This window comes from Anabrus simplex, chromosome 6, assembly GCF_040414725.1.
Source record: "Anabrus simplex isolate iqAnaSimp1 chromosome 6, ASM4041472v1, whole genome shotgun sequence".
Classification (NCBI taxonomy): Eukaryota; Metazoa; Arthropoda; class Insecta; order Orthoptera; family Tettigoniidae; genus Anabrus; species Anabrus simplex.
In genome coordinates this window covers 332,807,217-332,830,300 of record NC_090270.1, presented here as the reverse complement: position 1 = coordinate 332,830,300, position 23,084 = coordinate 332,807,217, and the positions used below count along the sequence as shown (strand labels likewise).

At 38.2% G+C, this 23,084-nt stretch overlaps 1 protein-coding gene across 1 annotated transcript in view; it reads right to left on the bottom strand.

The window, feature by feature from the left end:
* The window catches only part of Echs1 (Enoyl-CoA hydratase, short chain 1), a 98,018-nt gene that overhangs the window by 32,399 nt on the left and 42,535 nt on the right, over window positions 1-23,084 (bottom strand). Inside the window, exons 3-4 of the mRNA XM_068228305.1 lie at window positions 6,828-6,952; window positions 4,207-4,411 (exon numbers count right to left, since the gene is read on the bottom strand). Coding sequence (XP_068084406.1) covers window positions 4,207-4,411; window positions 6,828-6,952 — 330 coding nt within the window. The remainder of the gene's footprint in view (window positions 1-4,206; window positions 4,412-6,827; window positions 6,953-23,084) is intronic.

Sequence of the window (23,084 nt, the reverse complement as noted above, 5' to 3'; positions counted from 1 at the left end):
TTGGTTTATGGGTGTTTGTAAGATTATAAGTATACATATTTCTTTTTTGTGATGTTTAGCCAAATTGTTGAGGGTTCATTCGTTTCTGGATTTTACGTTTTCCCATGTTGTAAGTTTTTTTTCCTTGGTCCCTCCAAAAATGGAGAATCGAGGTTCCACTGTATTAAGAACAGATGGCTTGAGTATACTGAACAGCTATATTCCCACAATGGTAAAGCTGTTACACCATGTAGCATTGAACCATATGAATTAGAACCTGATATCCTGCAGGAAGAAGTGGAATGGGCACTGAAACCGTTACCAGATAATAAAGCTCCTGGTTTCAATTGTATCCCAGCTGAATTGCTAAAGCCTCTGTCCCTTTGGCAGCCATCACTGCTCTGTGCCAGAAGATATGGCAAACCACCACCTGGCCAAAGGGATGGAAAAGATCAATCTTTATCCCATTGGCTAAGAAAGTGACTGCTCTAATTATCGTACTGTAGCTTTGATTCCACACGCTACCGAAGTTAGAAACGCCTTACACCCATCCTTAAAGCTCAGTTACCTGATGTTCAAGCTGGTTTCCGTCGAGGTCGTGGCACCCACGATCATATTGCTAATCTGTAGGGATCGTGGAGAAAGCACGTGAATACCAGAAAACAGTCTACATGTGTTTTATTGACTACAGAAAAGCCTTTTTAACTGTGTCGAACATGACAGACTATGGGAAGCCATCCTGGACTTAGGGTACATTTACATCTGACTCAGTTGATATGTTCACTTTATACAGAACAAGAGGCAGCAGTTTGCACACCAGATGGCAACACTGAATGGTTAAAATTTGAAAAGGGTGTCCGTCAAGGCTGCATTCTTTCAAGATTTCTTTTCAATCTGTATGCAGAAATAATTATGCAGAAATTAAATATAGAGGAAATCGACATTGGTGTGAAGATTGGAGGAAGAACTATAAACAATTTGACATATGATGATGATACAACCTTGCTAGAAGAAATAGAAGATCTGCAGCTTTTAATTTCCTGCCTCAATGATGAAAGTGAAAAAATGGGCCTCTATCTCAATACTAAAAAGACCAAAGTTATGACTACAGATGAGTGTGGTACAGTTTGTCTAAAACTAAATGGGGAAGAGATAGAGAGAGTGGGGGATTTCATCTTCTTAGGAGCCAAAATCAGTCAAAGTAGAGACTGCGGTCCTGATATCAAAAGACGGAGTTTGCTTGGATGTATCGCTATGATGACTATGTCCCCGATCTGGAAGAGCAGAGACATCAGTTTGGCAACCAAGTACAGATCTGTCAATGCGATTATATTCACACTGTTCATGTACGGATGTGAGAGCTGGATGCTGAAACAGGCAAACAAAAGGAAGAGTTTGAGCTCTGGTGTTGGCGAAGAATCTTACGAATGATACCCATGTTGATTCTCATAGGGAATCTGAAATATTTGTCCCGAATGAGTAAATTTATAATACCAATATAAATGGTCCGTTATTGGACATTATAAATTTTCCACCTAACTCATTCCTGGTTGCCAGCGTTTCGCCCCCATGTGTGAGGTTGGGCTCATCAGTTGGTACCTAGCACACCTACCAAGACGCATGGCTAGTGCATACCGTGGAGGCCACTGCGTAGGCTACTTGAAGCCACAAGCAGTGCCAATGCACTATGAAAGACTTTGTCTCACTACCAGACATCCGATATCTATAAGCAAGGGAATGGGAAGTAATGTAAAAACTCTGAAGATATTTCACTGTCCAATACATCAGGCAAGCAAGCACTAGCATTTTAAAAGAGAGGGTGCAATTAGTGATTGAGAGTAAGTTGGATGAAAACAAACCAGTGTGGTTTCAGACTACAGACAAGCTGTCAGGATCAGATTTTCAGAATGCACCAGGTAAATGAAAAATGGTATGAGAGAAACAGAGAGTTATGTTTATGTTTCGTAGATCTAGAGAAGGTATATGACAGAGCACCAAGAGAAAAGATGTTAGTCTACTAAAGGATTTAGGATAGAAAATCAATAAAAGGAATTCATGTTGACAATTAGGCTGCAGTGAGAACTAATGGTAGAATGAGTTCATGGTTCAAGGTACCCACAGGGCTTAGACAAGGCTGCGATCTTTCAGCTTTGTTGTTCATAATTTACACGATCTACTGAAAGGTATAAAGTAGCAGGGAGGGATTCGGACAGGTGAAAATGTAGAAAGCGGTTTGGCCTATGCCGCTGGCTTGATCTTGATGTCAGAACATTCTGAAAACTTGCTATCTATAAGGGGCAATTGAATGAAAACAGAACACCTGCCATAACACACATTCCACATGGAAGATGACAGACCTGTTGTTACGTATCGATATTGCCATCGCTGTGGTAGGAGAACTGCATAGCGACAACTCACAGGGGTATGCAGTTGTTGGGTTATGTCTTGGTTGGTGTGCAGACTGGTCTAGTGTGTTCGTCCAGCTGTAGAAATGGAGGCAAACAAAAGATGAGCAGAGAAGTGTGGTTTGACCTTATCTGGGAAAACCAATGAATCATGGGGGAAGAAATTTGTGTTCAGGTCAGCATTAGCCATGGCTCCTTACATGCCACTATCAAAGATAACTTGCATTTCCGCAAAATTTGTGCGCAGTGGGTTATGCATCAACTGATGGAGGGACAAAAGATTGATAGAATGGCATCACGTCTAAATCATCTGCAGCGGTACCACGAGGTGATTTTCAAATTTTTGGCAATCTGAAGAAAGACATTCGTGGACGTCTGCTTCCATTCCGAAGAGGAGGTGCAAGAGTGGATGTGGTTGTAGATCCATCAGCGACCTACCTCGTTCTACAAAACTGGAATTGATCGTCTTGTCTTCTAGTGGGATAAATACTGTATATTAACACTCTTGGTAATTAGTTTTAAATAAAACCATTCCACGGTCACATCGTAGCGGGGTGTTTGGTTTTCATTTGACTGCCCCTTATAATATCTAAGAATGTGAAAATAAATGAAGCGAGTATGACATGAAAATTAGTATTTTCAAGTCTAAAGTGATGTTAGTAGGGAAGAAACCTAAGAGAAGTGAATGTCAGGTTGGGAATACAAAGCTGGAACAGGCAAATCATTTTCCAGAATGGTAGTATAAAGTGAGATTGAATTGAGGTGCAGCAAAGCTAATGCAGTGAGCTCGTAGTTGCGATCAACACTATTCTGTAAGAAAGAAGTCAGCTCTAAGATGAAACTATCATTACAATGGTCTATTTTCACACCAACCTTGCTACATGGGAGTGCAATCTGGGTGGACTCAATATATCTTATTCATAAATTAGAAGTAGCAGACATGAAAGTAGCAAGAATGGTCACTGGTACAAAGAAATGGCAACAATGACAGGAAGGTACTCAGAATGAGGAGATACAAGCTGTTAGGAATGAACTCAATGGATGAAACGGTACACATAAACTGGCTTTGGTGGTGGGGTCATATGAGGCAAATGGACGAGGATAAGTTACCTAGGAGAATTATGAATCAGTCATGGAGGGTAAGAGAAGTAGAGGGAGACAAAGACGATGATGGCTAGACTCACTTTCTAATGATTTACAGATAAGGGGTATGGAACTAAACAAGGCCACTGAGCTTGTTACATATTGAGTGTGGTGGAGGTGTTTAGTAAATTCTCAGAGACTTGCAGACTGAATACATAAATTCATAACAGTCTTTAATGAATATGTACTTATGAATAATGGTGGTGTTGGTATTGTGTTATAATAATAATAATAATAATTATTATTATTATTATTATTATTATTGTCCCATGATTCAAACTAAAGCCAACATATTACAAAATTGAGTTATAGCCCCATCTTGTTCCAATTTGTTTAAGTTCAAAATGCAATAATCTTCTATAAAATCTTGCTAAGTGACTTTGAAGTGCTTCCTAAGTCGAAATGTGTTCGGTCTCAAGAAGTGCTACCCCATTAGATAAATGAAAGTAATTGGAACATATATTACATGACAAGCAGAGGGTCACCAGAACAAAAAACATACCAGTATTCAATAGTGGCAACAGTTAAGAGTCTTAATATTCACTAATGATAATTATCACCAAACTATCAGGAAGTTAACTACTGCTTCCATAGAAGTATTTAATATTAATATTCTGTGCTCCTTTGCAGCATAAATGCCTTGAATAATTCTACCACATGCTTATAAAATGATACTGACCCATTTTTTCAGCTTCTTGGGCTGTCACTTGATTGCCTGTAAGGCACATTTCCATAGCTTTTGACTTTCCAACAACTCGAGTCAACCTTTGAGTACCTCCAGCACCTGGGATGGTACCGATAGCAATTTCTGGCTGGCCAAATTTGGCCTTCTCTCCTGCATAGATAATGTCACACATCATGGAAAGCTCGCATCCACCACCAAGCTAGAAAAAAAAAATGATATCTTAATTAATATTTAGAAGATAATCTGAGAGGGAAGAATATCTAATATCACCTGAACCTTCAACATCTGAGTACTAGAATGAAAAGTAGACCTATAGCAAAAATCACAGACTAAGTATGATTGGTATAACAGGAGTATTATATCAATGTCATTGAGCCGTGCAATGTTTGGTGGCTAGCAAGGGAACAGGCAGCAGCAGAGAGTAGTGAAGTAAGCGTGAGAGTAGAGCTGGCGCTGTCCCCAGTCAAACAATCTATGGCTCACGCAGGTAGTATCGCCACTTGTTGGCAGTCCTGATAGTTGTTCATATCCTCGAATGCCTGGGTGGAGGAGAGCGGGCAGTACATAATATCAATGTTGTTACGATTAAAATTGCCCTCCAGTACTAACATTCTCAATAAACTGACAATTCAAATACCATGCTTTATACAAAAATGCCTTTCTAAACAATATCTTGGAAACATACACAAGACATCAAGTGTTACTGTTCTAGGAATCAGTGGCTGAAGATTGTTATTCCCAAATGATAGAAAACACTCCAGCAAGTAACTTATTTGCCAACATGCCTGACTGATACATTTTATTTTTTACGCATGGGACTAATTTCGACTGTTTGTCATCTTCAGTTATTCACTTGTACAAGCTGAACTAAAATAAGGACACAATCATTAAATAAAACAGGATTTGTAAACCCTGAGCTAAAAGTACAAATACATTGTGAAACACTTTAGTCCACATTAAAATTCTTGGATTTTCACTTGACACTAGTCTTCTTAAGTAATGAGAATAGACTAATTTAAAAATCTTGATAAGAATGTTCCAATTGTGTACAGTTTGCATCATACAAAATAACAGACATTTTAAAAATAATCAAAAGATTATGTTCAAATTACAAGCAAAACAACCTAATAATGGTTGTTGAAATACTAAAAAACAATAGTTACAACTGGACCATGAATACATTATTTTGTCTGGAACATATTAAGCCTTATGAGAGTAACATGTATATCATTGTCTGTTGCTGATCCATAGTATGTAGTTCATAAAACAGCTAAGAAATCAAAATGATCATTCTTCAAAGATGGAATATTTGAAGGATATCCCAATGTTCTTAAAGTGAGTTTGCATCCGTCCTTAAGGGGTTAAATGGGGATATCCTTCGAGGCCACTGTGTGATACCTGGACCAGCTGTCACGTTACTTTACCTGTAATTTGAATGTAATCTTTTGATTAAAGTGAGTTACATCCATCAATACGGGCAAAAAAGAAAATGATTGCTTACATGCCTAATTGTGCATCCCAACATGCTATGTTAAGAGTACTTCATAATGATGAACCCTTGGACATTATAGATTAATACAGTAAGCACCACCAGATGACCCATAGTGATTTTTAATCAGTTTTAAATTAATTCTCAACAATTAGTACATTAAAACAACGAGCTTGATAATATTTCCCCTTTACACCTCAGATCATCACAGCTCCATTAATACAACTTTGCAACAGTATGCACAATTGTAGAACCAATGTGTTGCCAAAGCTCCTTCCTTCTGTTTACCAACATGTCCGCCAATTCCAGCTGGCAGGTTGCGAATCAGTGTCATTGAGATAAACCTGTTGCACTTGTTCCTATCTTTCTTATTTAATTACACAATGCACATGTGTCCCGACAAAACTTGTGTTTGCCTGGCTGAGCGTTGTGGATGGGTCACAAGTTTTCTCGCATTAGCATTCGCTAAACAGTATTTCAAGCTTCAAAGTTCAATGTGCATTCAGAGTCATAGATTTACTAACAATACTCAAATGGAGCTAATACCTTAACACTTTTATGTGATGTGGCTTATCATAATTGAATATATAACAATTTTTTGTGAATACTATTCTAAGCTTTTAATAATCAAAGACATTACTGCCAACTGGCCAAGGGTACATAATGCAAAGGCAAGAATACTTGCTGGACCATACAGTAGGTCTGTAATGTCTGAGGTTGACGCCAGAGGTACTCCTGAACCATGTGGTAAATGGATGGGGAGGGCCCATGGAAAATAAACTGCAGCTAGTACGCATGGTTGTTGACAGGGTGGAAGGAGTACCTTTGCTGTCTGTTCTGTAAAAAAAAAAAAAAATAATAATAATAATAATAATAAAGCATCACTGGTGTAGGTGTTTCACTGTGTGCCCCTTCCCAGAGGTCATACCACACCAGAAAACATTATTAGGGCTAGTTTGATTCTATGCATGCTCTTTAGCATTAAGTTGCTCCGGAAATGCCCGGGCACAGGGAATGTGCAGTGTGAGGAGCACCTTGTCAGTAATGTGTTCACCGATTTAGTAGTTATTTAGTCTGTGGTAGTGTGTTTATTAGCTCTCTCCATGAATTAATGGTATGGACTTACAGCATATCCATTCACAGCGGCAATAACTGGTTTCTTACACTGTGCGACACGGCCCCAATTTTTTAACAAGCCGCCTCGTGCTATCATAGCATAGGTATTGTTCTGCATCTCTTTGATATCAGCACCTTTAAAAAAAAATCAAAATATTACTACCTACTATTAAATATTAAAATATAATTAATTTCTACGATAACAATACTAATGAATGCAACAAATTTATTATTCACTTATTATCAACAGGTAATAATGGATTATCCATTACATCTTGAAAATGGTAAATAAATAAATAAATAAATAAATACATACATACATACATACATACATACATACATTATCATTATAGACTGTTATGCCTTTCAGCGTTCAGTCTGCAAGCCTCTGAGAATTTACTAAACGTCGCCACAATCCTCGATTTGCAACTAGTGTTGTGGCCTCATTTAGTTCTATACCTCTTATCTTTAAATCGTTAGAAACAGAGTCTAACCATCGTCGTCTTGGTCTCCCTCTACTTCTCTTACCCTCCATAACAGAGTCCATTATTCTCCTCGGTAACCTATCCTCCTCCATTTGCCTCATATGACCCCACCACCGAAGCCGGTTTATGCGTACAGCTTCATCCATCGAGTTCATTCCTAAATTAGCCTTTATCTCCTCATTCCGAGTTCCCTCCTGCCATTGTTCCCACCTGTTTGTACCAGCAATCATTCTTGCTACTTTCATGTCTGTTACTTCTAACTTATGAATAAGATATCCTGAGTCCACCCAGCTTTCGCTCCCATAAAGCAAAGTTGGTCTGAAAACAGACCGATGTAAAGATAGTTTCGTCTGGGAGCTGACTTCCTTCTTACAGAATACTGCTGATCGCAACTGCGAGCTCACTGCATTAGCTTTACTACACCTTGATTCAATCTCACTTACTATATTACCATCCTGGGAAAACACACAACCTAAATACTTGAAATTATCGACCTGTTCTAGCTTTGTATCACCAATCTGACATTCAATTCTGTTGGATTTCTTACCTACTGACATCAATTTAGTCTTCGAGAGGCTAATTTTCATACCATACTCATTGCACCTATTTTCAAGTTCCAAGATGTTAGACCGCAGGCTTTCGGCACAGTCTGCCATTAAGACCAAGTCGTCAGCATAGGCCAGGCTGCTTACTACATTTCCACCTAACTGAATCCCTCCCTGCCATTTTATACCTTTCAGCATACGATCCATGTAAACTACAAACAGCAAAGGTGAAAGATTACAGCCTTGTCTAACTCCTGTAAGTACCCTGAACCAAGAACTCATTCTACCATCAATTCTCACTGAAGCCCAATTGTCAACATAAATGCCTTTGATTGATTTTAATAATCTACCTTTAATTCCATAGTCCCCCAGTATAGCGAACATCCTTTCCCTCGGTACCCTGTCGTATGCTTTCTCTAGATCTACGAAACATAAACACAGCTGCCTATTCCTCTCGTAGCATTTTTCAATTACCTGGCGCATATTGAAAATCTGATCCTGACAGCCTCTCTGTGGTCTGAAACCACACTGGTTTTCATCCAACTTCCTCTCAACGACTGATCGCACCCTTCCTTCCAAGATGCCTGTGAATACTTTGCCTGGTATACTAATCAATGAGATACCTCGATAGTTGTTGCAATCCTTCCTGTTCCCTTGCTTATAGATAGGTGCAATTACTGCTTTTGTCCAATCTGAAGGTACCTTACCAACACTCCACGCTAATTTGACTACTTTATGAAGCCATTTCATCCCTGCCTTCCCACTATACTTCACCATTTCAGGTCTAATTTCATCTATTCCTGCTGTCTTATGACAATGGAGTTTATTTACTATCCTTTCCACTTCCTCAAGCATAATTTCACCAACATCATTTTCCTCCTCCCCATGAGCTTGACTGTTTGCAACACCACCATGATGATTTCCTTTTACATTGAGAAGATGTTCAAAATATTCCCTCCACCTCTCCAGTGATTCCCTGGGATCTGTTATGAGTTCACCTGAATTACTCAAAACACTGTTCATTTCCTTTTTCCCTCCCTTCCTAAGATTCTTTATTACTGTCCAGAAAGGTTTCCCTGCTGCTTGACCTAGCCTTTCCAGGTTATTACCAAAATCTTCCCATGACTTCTTTTTGGATTCAACAACTATTTGTTTCGCTCTGTTTCTTTCATCTGCTCGGCCCTTGTTTGGAGCCATTTCTGATAAGCCTTCTTTTTACGTTTACAAATAAATAAATAAATAAATAAATAAATAAATAAATAAATAAATAAATAAATAAATAAATAAATAAATAAATAAATAAATAAATAAATAAATAAATAAATAAATAAATAAATAAATAAATAAATAAATAAATAAATAAATAAATAAATAAATAAATAAATAAATAAATAAATAAATAAATAAATAAATAAATAAATAAATAAATAAATAAATAAATAAATAAATAAATAAATAAATAAATAAATAAATAAATAAATAAATAAATAAATAAATAAATAAATAAATAAATAAATAAATAAATAAATAAATAAATAAATAAATAAATAAATAAATAAATAAATAAATAAATAAATAAATAAATAAATAAATAAATAAATAAATAAATAAATAAATAAATAAATAAATAAATAAATAAATAAATAAATAAATAAATAAATAAATAAATAAATAAATAAATAAATAAATAAATAAATAAATAAATAAATAAATAAATAAATAAATAAATAAATAAATAAATAAATAAATAAATAAATAAATAAATAAATAAATAAATAAATAAATAAATAAATAAATAAATAAATAAATAAATAAATAAATAAATAAATAAATAAATAAATAAATAAATAAATAAATAAATAAATAAATAAATAAATAAATAAATAAATAAATAAATAAATAAATAAATAAATAAATAAATAAATAAATAAATAAATAAATAAATAAATAAATAAATAAATAAATAAATAAATAAATAAATAAATAAATAAATAAATAAATAAATAAATAAATAAATAAATAAATAAATAAATAAATAAATAAATAAATAAATAAATAAATAAATAAATAAATAAATAAATAAATAAATAAATAAATAAATAAATAAATAAATAAATAAATAAATAAATAAATAAATAAATAAATAAATAAATAAATAAATAAATAAATAAATAAATAAATAAATAAATAAATAAATAAATAAATAAATAAATAAATAAATAAATAAATAAATAAATAAATAAATAAATAAATAAATAAATAAATAAATAAATAAATAAATAAATAAATAAATAAATAAATAAATAAATAAATAAATAAATAAATAAATAAATAAATAAATAAATAAATAAATAAATAAATAAATAAATAAATAAATAAATAAATAAATAAATAAATAAATAAATAAATAAATAAATAAATAAATAAATAAATAAATAAATAAATAAATAAATAAATAAATAAATAAATAAATAAATAAATAAATAAATAAATAAATAAATAAATAAATAAATAAATAAATAAATAAATAAATAAATAAATAAATAAATAAATAAATAAATAAATAAATAAATAAATAAATAAATAAATAAATAAATAAATAAATAAATAAATAAATAAATAAATAAATAAATAAATAAATAAATAAATAAATAAATAAATTTATTGACTAGTTTTTATGGTTGATTCAGATTTTACTATTGTGAACTATTGGACCTTAGTGAACAATTCTACTTTATGAAACCAGGTTAAGGGCACTGACCTAATTTCAGGGTTATGTTTTTCTGGCTGATGATGCTTACTATGTTTAAGCAAAACATGCCCCAATATTTAACATCTGTATAATGTTTGTATCCTAAATATAAGGATTGTGAAGTAATGGAAAGGTGGTTTGTTTGTAAACTTTGATACAGGTCATTTACTCTAGCATTCATCATGGTGCACCACACTGCTTGAAGGGAAACTGGAAGGAAAGACTAGAAGAGGACAAAACTGGAAGGAAAGACTAGAAGAGGACGACCAAGAGCAGGTTTCCTCGATGGCATTAAAGAGCAACGTCCATATCAACTAATCAAGCAGTTGGCTCAGGATAGAAGGTCGCTGGACGAGGACAGTCATGCTACCTACCAACCATCAGGTTGAGGAGAACGAGAGAGAGAGAGAGAGAGAGAGAGAGAGAGAGAGAGAGAGAGAGAGAATATTTAGCTAGCTCTTTGAAGGCCAAGGGATGATTTTTCATTCCTCTGTGAACTCGCCGAAAGTGCCAGGAATGATATTTCATCCCTCATGCAGACTCGTTTAGAAACCGTCGTAGTTCTTCCTTATCCGTTAGATGGTAGCACATCAGTATATTCTTATCAAGGAAGGCGCGTAGTCTCCAAATTTACCACTAAGTGCTGCATAAAATTATTTGTTTCCGTGTGATGAATATTTTAAAATGTTGAGGTCTTGTCCGCACCTTGCGCATGTCAACAGAGATGGCAAACTTACCGGTACATAACTACGTATTTACAAACTATGATGATCTAACTGATTACATACATAGTTTAGGGAATGATGATTATGTAGAGGCAAAAAATGAACTGGACTTCATAAGAGAGTTGAAAACACTTCTAGTGAGGTTATCATCAGCGAGAGTGATTCTGAAAACGATTTTGTAAGGTGGAACACTGCCAATTGCCGCGGTTAGAGATAAATCGGAAAGTAACGAAGATTTCCACAGTAATATTGGTATTAATAATAACACACACTGATATTATTCAGTGAAGTTACCCCTGTTAGTGATTTTCCATACCAACCATCTCACCCTTTCGAGTTACGTGGACCAAAACATGCCCCTCCTCATAATGCTGAACCTACAGATTATATTTTGAATTTTATGACATATTGTCACTCCAAATAACATAACTTTATCCAAAGCAACAGTCAAGAGGGTGTACTACAAGAAATACCATCAGTTACTGTGTCGTACTGATTTTTAGAACTACATATTTGCCTTAAAATGTGGATTTTCATTAACGGAATTTTTAATTTTTTAATTCATGACTTATTTTAATTTTAACTATAAATGTTTTTAGGTATAAAGTGCCTTTAATTCAAAGAGACATTCCTTTTATCATCATCATCATCATCATCATCATCATCAATGTCCCCCTCCAGTCGCCCAGGTGTGGTTACATTCCTTTCATATAATAGAAAAAATTTTCACTGAGAATGGGTATAAATTACTGTGATGAAATTTTTTCTAGACAGTTGCAAATCGGACGAAAAGTGGGTGGCACTCTTGGCTAATTATCTAACAAATACGCACGGCACTGAGAGGGTTAATATACAGAAACTGGTCTCTTGTATTTATGCACTCAGACACCAACTAAGAAGCAATGCACTTCTACAACCTTAAGAATAACGCTATGCAACAAATTGAAGACAGCAAATACCCCACACTTGCACAGACTGGCCTTCCAATTGATCTGACAGACAAAACTATTATAGTTTTCCTTCTCCCTTTCTTCGTCATACTCATGCGGATAAAGCAGCAGGCTGCACACACTCAAGTCTTCCAGCCTATGTTAAATAATAAACCCAACATCTCTCGAATACTTGAAGCCAGATGAATTTATACAGGTAGTTTATTGTGTGTCCGCCTCTGTGGTGTAGTGGTTAGTGTGATTAGCTGCCATCCCCGGAGGCCCGGGTTCGATTCCCGGTTCTGCTACAAAATTTGAAAAGTGGTACGAGGCCTGGAAGGGATCCACTCAGCCTCGGGAGGTCAACTGAGTAGAGGTGGATTCGATTCCCACCTCAGCCATCCTCGAAGTGGTTTTCCGTGGTTTCCCACTTCTCCTCCAGGCAAATGCCGGGATGGTACCTAACTTAAGGCCACGGCCGCTTCCTTCCCCCTTCCTTGTCTATCCCTTCCAATCTTCCCATCCCTCCCGCAAGGCCCCTGTTCAGCACAGCAGGTGAGGCCACCTGGGCAAGGTACAGGTCATCCTCCCCAGTTGTATCCCTGACCCAGAGTCTGAAGCTCCAGGATACTGCCCTTGAGGCGGTAGAGGTGGGATCCCTCACTGAGTCCGAGGGAAAAATCGACCCTGGAGGGTAAACAGATAACGAAGAAGAGGAAGAAGTTTATTGTGTTATCACTATTCCAGCATATTTAGTTGTTAAAACTAGTATACAGTTGACGAACTGGATGTATATACAGCTGTTGCATGTGTATTGAAAAAAATAAAAAAAATTAAGAGTTAGCTCTGCACCACTGCTAAGTTTTGTAAACCAATCTAAGGCCCCTTCTTGGTCTACCAAGAACAACAAATAGTTATAGTACCACAATTTTGACACAAAGAGATCTTCGCTATTTATTCCAGGTTTCTTAGCCATCAATATCTTCTTCCGTTCCTTTGTGAAACTCCGATATTTACCATTTATCTTTTTCGACATAGTTTTCTCACTAGCTTTGGGATCAATTGTTCTATTTCTTTTCTCTCTCTCTCTCTCATCTCATGGTTGTGGTATTTGCTGCTTTTGTCCTTCCAAACAGGACGACAAAATTCTTCAAGGCATTCCAGCGCAAATGTTTTGACCATTTTACCATAACAAGGTCCAGTTTCAAAATACCACATTTTTTTTAAAATGCGAAACAGTACTGAAAGAACAGGAGAAAGCAGCAGCAAGTGACTGACTGGCCTGCCCGTATCATACAGATGCATTCAGCTTTCCGCATGCTTATATCCTGCACACAGAACTGATGGATTTCAGTCTTCGACTGTGCAAGTCAGACTGTATGTGTATTGGGGGGCCTAAGATTCTTTCTGGAACTAGACATAACAAAAACAAAAATGTTCTCAACTAGTTGAAAATTCAAGTCATTTTCTTTCTCTTCCTGGGATGTATTTGATGACATGATATTTTGTGGGAGTTCATGATACTCTGAAGGAACAAGTCACAATAATTATATCATAAATAGCTCATGTGATAAACCTGGAAAATGGGAGCTTCAGGATGGGATCAAACATTCAAAGTGATACACCTAAATCCTACTTTGTTATGTTCCATCTTTCCCTTTCAATCTTCTCTCCCCTTGCTATTATCTTACACACTACCAACAATTTATTTAACTAATGGTATAATATTACCGTATAATCCCCGAATACCACCCGCACATTTTTATTTATTTTTTTTTATTTTTTTTTATTTGGGTGCAGGTCATATTTAAGCCTTTCGTATTGTGATCTCATAACACATTGTTCCGAAGATGTGTCAACGCGGCAACGGCCTAAATCTTGCTCCATCGCTCACTTCTGTGTATGGTGTAGCAATTGATTAATACTTTGTGTTCTGAGTGAAGAAGCATCAGTGATAACAAGTGATGAATTCAAAAAGCGTTTGCAGTCATTTACTGTAAGTGAGAAACTTAAAGCTGTGACAGAAGCTGAAACTATCTGAAATATGATATTGATGAATGATGTATTCACAACTGGAGGAAGAAGAAGGAAATGTTATTAAAAAATAACAATGATCATAGAGCTTTCCAAGGGCAGAGTGCACAGTTTCCTGAAAATGAAGAACGCCTTGTTAAATACGTGACTGAAAGACATGAACTAGGTTATGGTGTATCAACTGAAATGTGTCAACTAAATTCATTAGAGATTGCAAAGGAACCTAGAAAGGAAGGTTCTACTCCATGCTGTGGGTTGATGGGAAGGTGACAGTGATCAAAGTTCCAATGGTGATAGTTCTGATGATGTTTAATCGTGACTGATTTGTACATTGAACTAATATTATTTCTCATTGTGATGTTTTTAGTGTTTTTATTATTTGTAAAGTGTTTTAAACTAGCAATTTTGTGACATCTGCAGAAATTAAAAGATTGGTAAGTAAACATGCGACATTTTTTTTTTTTTTCAAATTTTGTCATTAGAAATTCAGGTGTGCAGGTGGTATTTGGTGGCAGGTGGTATTTAGGATTGTATACAATAATTATCAAATCCAGCATGTTTCAAATACTTGAATTCACACATCATAGGGTAATTCGAACTAATTCTATAGTGTGAATATGTTACCCATTTAATGATGATTGTTGCTTAAAGGGGCATTTTATTTAGGACATCAGCCCCTGATAGAGTATGATACAAAATTGAATGGTACATTTAAATTTACCCACTAATACCAGTTAAAAATAAAAAGATAATGAGGAAAATGTTTATGAATTCAAAATAAACAGTGGATCTAATTTGCTACGCCATATTTTGAGGAAATGATTAAAACATAAATTAAAATGTAATCAAATTACATAAGGCATTGCTTTTAAAAGTAGTACCATGTATATTAATTCAAACTAAAACCTGAGAAAAAGATAAAAAAAATACAAAAAATTGGTAAGAACATTTAACCTTCAGTCAATTTATTCATATATTAGTTTTAACAGACAGAAGAACTTAGAACACGTTTATACTGTTGTTAGTTGAGCTGTGCCTTTTTTCTTCAGCTGCCACTCATCCTCAATGTTTTGCATTAACAAAAACTAACCCACCAAAAACAGGTTTGTTTTATGTCACACTAACACAGATAGGTCTTATGGCGACGATGAGACAGGAAAGGCCTAGGAACGGAAAGGAAGCGGCCGTGGCCTTAATTAAGGTATAGCCCCACCATTTGCCTGGTGTGAAAATGGGAAACCACGGAAAACCATCTTCAGGGATGCCTACAGTGGAGCTTGAAACTACTGTCTCCAGATTGAGAGCTCACAGCTCCGCGCCCGTAACCGCACGGCCAACTCACCCGGTGATCACACCATTTAATCTTATCTAACTTCAAAACAATCTAATCTGTACACACATAAATAATAATAATAATAATAATAATAATAATAATAATAATAATGACTTTGCAGTAATCTCAAAAAGCCCAGAGGTTGCAACCATCAAAATTAACCTTTTGGAAAAAATTGCCAGCCAAACATGATGCAATATCTCAAAGGAAAAAACCAGGGTACATGCACCTGCAATACCCACGAGAGAGAGACCAGAAGGAGGTGTATCTTGCTTTCTGAGGGATACAGTTGGTAAATAGAGATTCATATAAAGAAGACAATATGGTAATGGTGAGAACTATAGAAATCACTGTCACTTGCATATATATAAATCCAAACTCCAGTACAGAAGGGGTTATAGAAAAACTCGCAGCAGCTATGCAAAATTGAACAATAGAGACAGAAACATATTTATAGCAGGGGATTTCAACTTCAGGATAGACAAATTACTGTAAATACAAAAACCGAACTAATGCTTGACATGATGATGGATGAAGGTTTCACAATAGTAAACAAGAAGGAGAAGACATTTTGCACCCAACAAATCTAGCAGTATAGATTTAGTTTTCTACAAAGGAGAAGGAATTACTATTGTGTCGTGTAAAAACTGTTATTCTCCCCGGCCTATCTTCTCTTCATCATCGTCCTATTGTATGTGCTTGCAAGCTGTGTTATGTATTGTGTATTTCTTCGATGTATTTACATGTATTTTAACTTGCTATGCTTTGCCCCTCTTAAGGAATAAATGTGTTGCCTCCCATCCCGCACGTCTTCAGAGAAACGCAGATTTTATCTCGCTCTGAAGTGTCTTCCCTGCTTTGCAAGGTCTCTCTCTCTCTCTCTCTCTCTCTCTCTCTCTCTCTCTCGCTTCGCGCCCCTCTGCTCCTCCCCTATCCTCCAGAGGGGAGTTCCGGTCCACGTGACTGGTGCGCTGCTTGCAGTGGCTTTGCCTGGCTGTCGTGTCATTCTCCTGTTGGCACTGGTGCACTGCGTTACTCTCTGGGCTCGCCTTGTGGCCCGTCGAACCCGGCACGCTAGCGCGGAGGTAAGACAGAGAGGGACCTTGATATAGTACAGTACCCTTAAAATGTTGAACTTGGAAAGGTGCCTGAGGTAAATATGAAAATTATGAATGTATAATGGTAGGAGCCTTGTGCTTTCGGTCTTATCCTTATTTAAGGTTTTGAGTCAACGTGTTCGATTCAGTTAAAATAAAGTGTTTTCATGGCTGAAATGTTTTCCCCTTCTGGGAAAGACTCTTGGTAACTAATTATGTACCTCACTTGCCCCCAGATATTCGATAGTGGGGTTAGATTAGGGTTGTTTTTCTAGGGCATTGTAATTTGCTACGCATTTTCTATACGCCTTAAGACATTGCTTCTTGTTTAGACACCGAAAGGCCATGTTTTACTTATTCTCAATATTACTGTTAAGTTTATGAATTTTTGATGGTGTTTTCTCATATTCAGAAAGTCTCTATTATACCTTATTCCTGTTCGATGCCCGGCTTATGTTTGGGAAGTTAGCACGAGAAACCCTTCACAAAAGTGTCTGAACATGTACCTGATAGTGAGGGCTGGTTCCCTCACTCTTATTCTGTTGTAATTTAGAAAGTACATACGGGTATAATTTTCTTAATTGCAAATTGTTGGTATTTGATATTTTTAAAAGAGTTAAAGCTTTCAGCATTGTATTTAAAGAAGCTTGGCGAGTTGTCATTGTTAATTAAAGTTTGGCCTTTTCACTTAATACGCCCTTTAATCCGGCCCCCTTTGACCGCCGCTTTTCCCGCCCGTACCCACTGCTCAGCTGGTAGCAAAACGAGGGTTGTATGGGGCTAGTGTCGTATTGGTAAACGTACTTGATCGCTTGGGAGGGGTGTCCCTCGGTGTCCTTCCGCCACGTCGTGCCTCATTTTGCCTGTTAAGTCATCAAAATGTCTACTCGAGACGTAGCCTATCCAGGGTCCCTCTGAAAGGAAGAATTACTCTATGAGTTGACCATTCGGAAACTCGAATCTCGAGGTACGGTCAAGAGCGATGAGGCATTTTTATGAACCAACTTAGATAAGCCGGTCATTGTACCCTGTTATACAGATGGCAAGGTGGGCAGTGCCGCGTCCTTGATTGAAATGAATTTAACCGATATTGCTTCAATTATGTACTTTTTGGAAAGCGACATGGTATCTAGCCATCAGTTGAGGAGAGTTCAAGGTCGCCTCATGCATTACGTTCAGCGTAGTGGGGATCTTTTATCATTGGAGTTAAAGGATGAGTTGAGGACCCAAGTCAAGCACTTGGAAGATAGAGCGCTTAGCTTGTTGGAGAAAACAGACTCGTAGCTGACGAAGTTGGCAGGCAAAATGAAACCTCCCCCTTTGGTCTCCGTGGTAGGTGGAGATGATATGGATAAACCTATAGGGAATCGGGAGGTTGGAATACAGCAAGAACAGCAACCTTTGCAATCTATTCTACCGTCAAATGTTTCTATATTCTCCAATATTCCTCATCCATTAACACTAATATTGAAGGGTGCCCCATACTACTCTGTCAATTCGGTTCGCGACACCGTAGCCTTCCTCCGTTTTCTGGTCGAATTCCTGGACCATGCCCTGGTTTTTGGAATTTCACATAGTCATATATTGCCGATTATTTACCCCTTGGCGAGTGGTGAGTTGTCGCATAGGATTGTTAAGGCCATTAAAGAACAGGAAACTATTCAGCAATTCCATGTGCACTTATTGACGCATTTTATTCCGGCTAGGGCGTTGAATTCCTTTGTGCAAAAATTTTACTTCAGAGTCCAGCGTAATGATGAGTCTTTGGCTGATTTCATTTTGGATATTAAAAATTATGCCAGGGTCTTCGCACTCCATTTTTCAGAAGAGCAAGTCGTCTCGACTATTGTTGAGGGCATAAACCCCTCGTACCGTTCTTGTTTGTGTTTCGCGGCCCATCCCCGCAATTTCTCGGAGTTGGAGGCGATGGTCGTTGCCGCGAAAGTCGTCATGCGGACACATTGCGTACGGGGAGGTCTTTCACCGCCCAATGTATCCGGCGCTCCCGCTTCTACAAAGCCCGCTAATCTGAGAAGATGTTATGAGTGTGGATCACGTGATCATTTACGGATTCGTTGTCCCGCCAGGATTCCTGATCATCGCCCGGTGGGCACGCTGACTAATGCCAGTGTCCCTCATGGGAGTAGCAATTTCGTCTGTTGTAAGTGTGGGCGTCCGGGACATCTCGTGAAGAACTGTGCTGGGACTTCAGCGTCAAGCTGACTAGGTAAGGGGGCTCCCGTCGCTCACGGTCCCCCAGTTGATGACAGCCCTCAATGTGCTTCTGTTCAGCCTTTATTCGATACGTGTCCGCCCGAGTGTTTACGGATTTCTGCGGATCTGAAAGGTAGTGGTCTCTTCATTAAGGTTGAAATGGGGAGCGAGCCTGTATCAGCCTTACTGGACTCGGGGAGTGTAGTTTCCTTGGTCAGCGAGAAATGGTATATCGCACACAAAGCTATATGTAAATTTTCTGACTTGCTTCCTGCCTCTGTTTCGTGTGTATCGACCAATTCTTGTAAGGTCGATATTATAGGTAGTTTCACTAGTAAAATTAGAGTTTCTAACTTTTCTTGGAAGTTTTCCTTTTATGTAGCCAAGGATTTGTCATGTCCTGTAATCCTTGGGACTAATTTTTTTCTTACTCCAGATTGGTTTTGGACCTACAAAAGGGGGGTTTGTTGGTTCAGATTTTCTCAATCAGTAAAAATCCTCCTATGTTCATTTAATTCTGTGTCTTTTTGTTCGGTTACGCCCCCTCAAGAAGAGATGGTGTGTGACCTTAGCCATCTCCCTGGGGATCAGGCGCGGAGTGTAAGGGAGCTGTGCGACACTTTTTCGGACGTATTTTTTGAGGAATTGGGTGTGACCAATCATTTGGAGTAAAAAATTGAACTTTCTGATTCTATTCCAGTAAGGATTCCCCCTTACCGTTTGTCTCCACCTAAGATGAAGGCGCTGAAGGAGATCATCGATAAGATGCTTGACCAGGGGATTATTCAACCTTCTACGTCCGCTTATTCATTACCCATATTCCTAGTCCCTAAACCTCAGGGCGGGTTCAGGCCCATCCTGGATTATAGGGTTCTCAATAAAAAAGTTTCTTGCAGTCCGTGCCGCTCCCCGATTTACACTCCTGTTTCTCCTGGTTTAGAAAGGCTCGATATTTTACTATCTTGGATTTAAATCAAGCCTACTACCAGAACCCCTTGGCTCCTGAGTCGCGGCATGTGACGGCATTTGCCACCAACTGGAATTTATACGAATTTTTGCGCATCCCTTTTGGGATCTCTACTGGCGTCACCATCCTTACTAGGCTTTTGGATAAGCTGTTTTCGGACATTAAATTTAACTACTTATATCATTATTTGGACGACCTTGCTGTTTATTCTGAAACTTTCGAGGAGCACCTGTTGCACCTTAAGAAAGTGTTGGTGCGCCTCCGGAAAGCGGGTCTTACCGTCAAGCTTTCTAAGGTCTCCTTTGCGAAGCCCCAAATGTCCTTTCTTGGGCATGTGGTTTCGCCTGACGGTGTTTCGGTGGACCTCTCTCGCACCCAGGCCATTTGTGAATTTGCTCCTCCTAAGGATATGAAAGGCGTAGCACAGTTTGTGGGCATGATAATTTTTTTCGGAAGTTCGTTCCGGACTCCGCTAAGCGTGCCAGCCCGCTTAACTCCCTGCGTTGGAAGGGGGTTAAATTTGATTGGGGACCCTCTCAGCAGATCGCCTTTGAGGATCTTAAGTTGGTCATCTCCAGCGCGCCTATTCTTGCTATACTCGATTTTTCTAAACCATTTATAGCGCAGACCGATGCTTCTGCATCCGCTGTCACCGCGGTGTTGTTGCAGGAGTCAGAATTTGGCAGACGCCCGATTGCCTATGCATCCAGGACCTTGTCCGCTCTCGAATCGAAATACTCGGTGTACGAGCTTGAAGGTTTAGCCGTGTTATTTGCCCTCGAGAAGTTCCGGATGTATTTAGAGCACATTAAATTCCAACTTGAAACGGACAACCAGGCGTTGAGCTGGGTAATGGGTCGAACCCGAAGAACAGGCTGTTTGGCCCAGTGGGCGATCAGGATCTCTGCCTTTCAGTTCGAAGTGCGACACATCCGGGGGTCGGATAATTTTTTGGCTGATTCTTTAAGCCGTATGTACTCTCCCGAGGTAGTGCAAGATGATCAACCCTTTGTTGATGAGTCCCTTGCCCTGCCGATTTCTGCGGCATTTCTGTCCCATACCCCCATGTTGTATCACGACATTGGAAAAATTCAAAGAGAAGACCTTGTGTTTGGACACATCATCCAAGATTTAGAGCTAGGTAAACCTGTTGCTCCCTACGAGTTACGGAATGGGGTCTTGTATTGTACGTCTCACCATGATAAAAAGATGAAGGTGGTGGTACCTGCCGTTCTCGTGCCCATGATTTTCAAATATTTTCATGAGTCCCCCCTTGCGGGCCACCTTGGGGTCTTTAAAACAAGAGAGAAAATCCGTGAGAATTTCATTTGGGAGGGTTTGGATGATGAAGTGCACGAATTGGTTAGAGCTTGCAAGCTTTGTAAAATTAGCAAGCCACCACCGAATACTCAGGTCAGATTTCTATCTTCTTCTCAAGCCACTCGCCCTATGGAGCGTGTGTTTATAGACTATGTCGGGCCCCTCCCCAAATCGAAGGGGGATGGTAATAGGTTTATTCTTGTCTGTGTTGACGCTTTCACTCGCTTTACCTGGATGTTTCTCACTAAGCTTGCCACAGCTGACACCACGGTAAAGTGTTTGAAAAGCATTTTTTCTACATTTGGGCCTTGTCAAGTTTCAGTCTCCAATAATGCGAGGGCTTTTATGTACAATTTCTTTAAAAAATTCTGTTTCGGCCTCTCCATCTCTCACGTTACGACTTCTGCTTACTATCCTCAGCCGTCATATGCGGAGAGGGTAAACCGTAATTTGCGCTGGGCGCTTACCGCCTTGCATCACGAAGATATTTGGAGGTGGGATACGACTATTCCTTGGTTAACTTATGCTTTCAATACCGCTGTTCACGAGGCACGTAAGTCGTCCCCCTTTTCTCTCATGTTTGGTTTTATACCTACCTCACCTTTGTCAAATCTGTGGAATATAAATGATCTGTTCCCCGAAAATATTGATCCTCCTAATGTTAGGGCTATATGGAAACGTGCTATGGCTAACCTTAAGGTTTTTAAGGAAGCAGCAACGTTACAATCAGGGGCGAGAACCTGTCAGCCTGGCTGTCGGTGATAATGTTTTTGTGAAGAATTTTGTACCTTCGGGTAAGCTCTCTCCTCGCTTTTGGGGGCCTTGTACTGTTATTAAATTTTTTACTCTGGTCACATTGCTCCTTAGGGACCCCGTGGCGGAGAGGGTATTTAGGGTGCACCTCTCCCAAGTCAAGCCCGCCTAAATTTTTGGTGTCGTTTTGCACCCGGTTCGCCTTGCTTCGAATTATTTGTGGAGGGTTTCTTTAGTTAAGGATGATATCTTGTTGTATTTTAAGATGTTTACCCTTGTTAAACTGCGTGTCTTGATTAATTGTTCTTGTACTTCTTTTACCTCAAGCCCCTTCCGCCTTTCTCTCCCTCCCTTCGTTTGCTTCCCGGCTTACCTTCGCGCTGCTGCTGGGTTCTTATGCGGCCTTGGCTTTGTCGACCTGCCCCCGGTCCTCCTTGAAAAGCGCAAAGAGACAGACTTCTGTTGGCTCTGTTATTTTTCCAGCCATTTGGTGCATCCTGTTGCCGAGCTCTCTGAGAGGGCCCCTCAGTGGAGCTGTTGGTACGTCTTGCACGCTGTGACCTGTTTTTCGGCTCCTCATGGACCACATCACGCCTTCGGAGCCCCTATCTTCGTGCCTATCTGATCTTATGGCGCTGGATTCCTTCTGGTTGCTCTGCTTCTGCAACCTTGCTATGTGAAGGACCGAGTGGGAAATTCGTCGCTGTACCTTATTCTCCAAGTTTCAGTGCTGCCTATGAACTTTCTCTGTGGCTCAAATACCTTTCTTCAGAGTCCACTTGTGATTTTAAAAATGTGTGCTCCTTGAATCAGGAGATTTTCCAAAGGCATGGAACTCTTTTAAGAACTGCATTCATATTTTATCTTAAAAGTTCCTTTCATCTTTCTCCGACGTCGGCTTTAAGGCGGGGAGGGTCTGTGCTGTGTAAAAACTGTTATTCTCCCCGGCCTATCTTCTCTTCATCATCGTCCTATTGTATGTGCTTGCAAGCTGTGTTATGTATTGTGTATTTCTTCGATGTATTTACATGTATTTTACCTTACTATGCTTGGCCCCTCTTAAGGAATAAATGTGTTGCCTCCCATCCCGCACGTCTTCAGAGAAACGCAGAT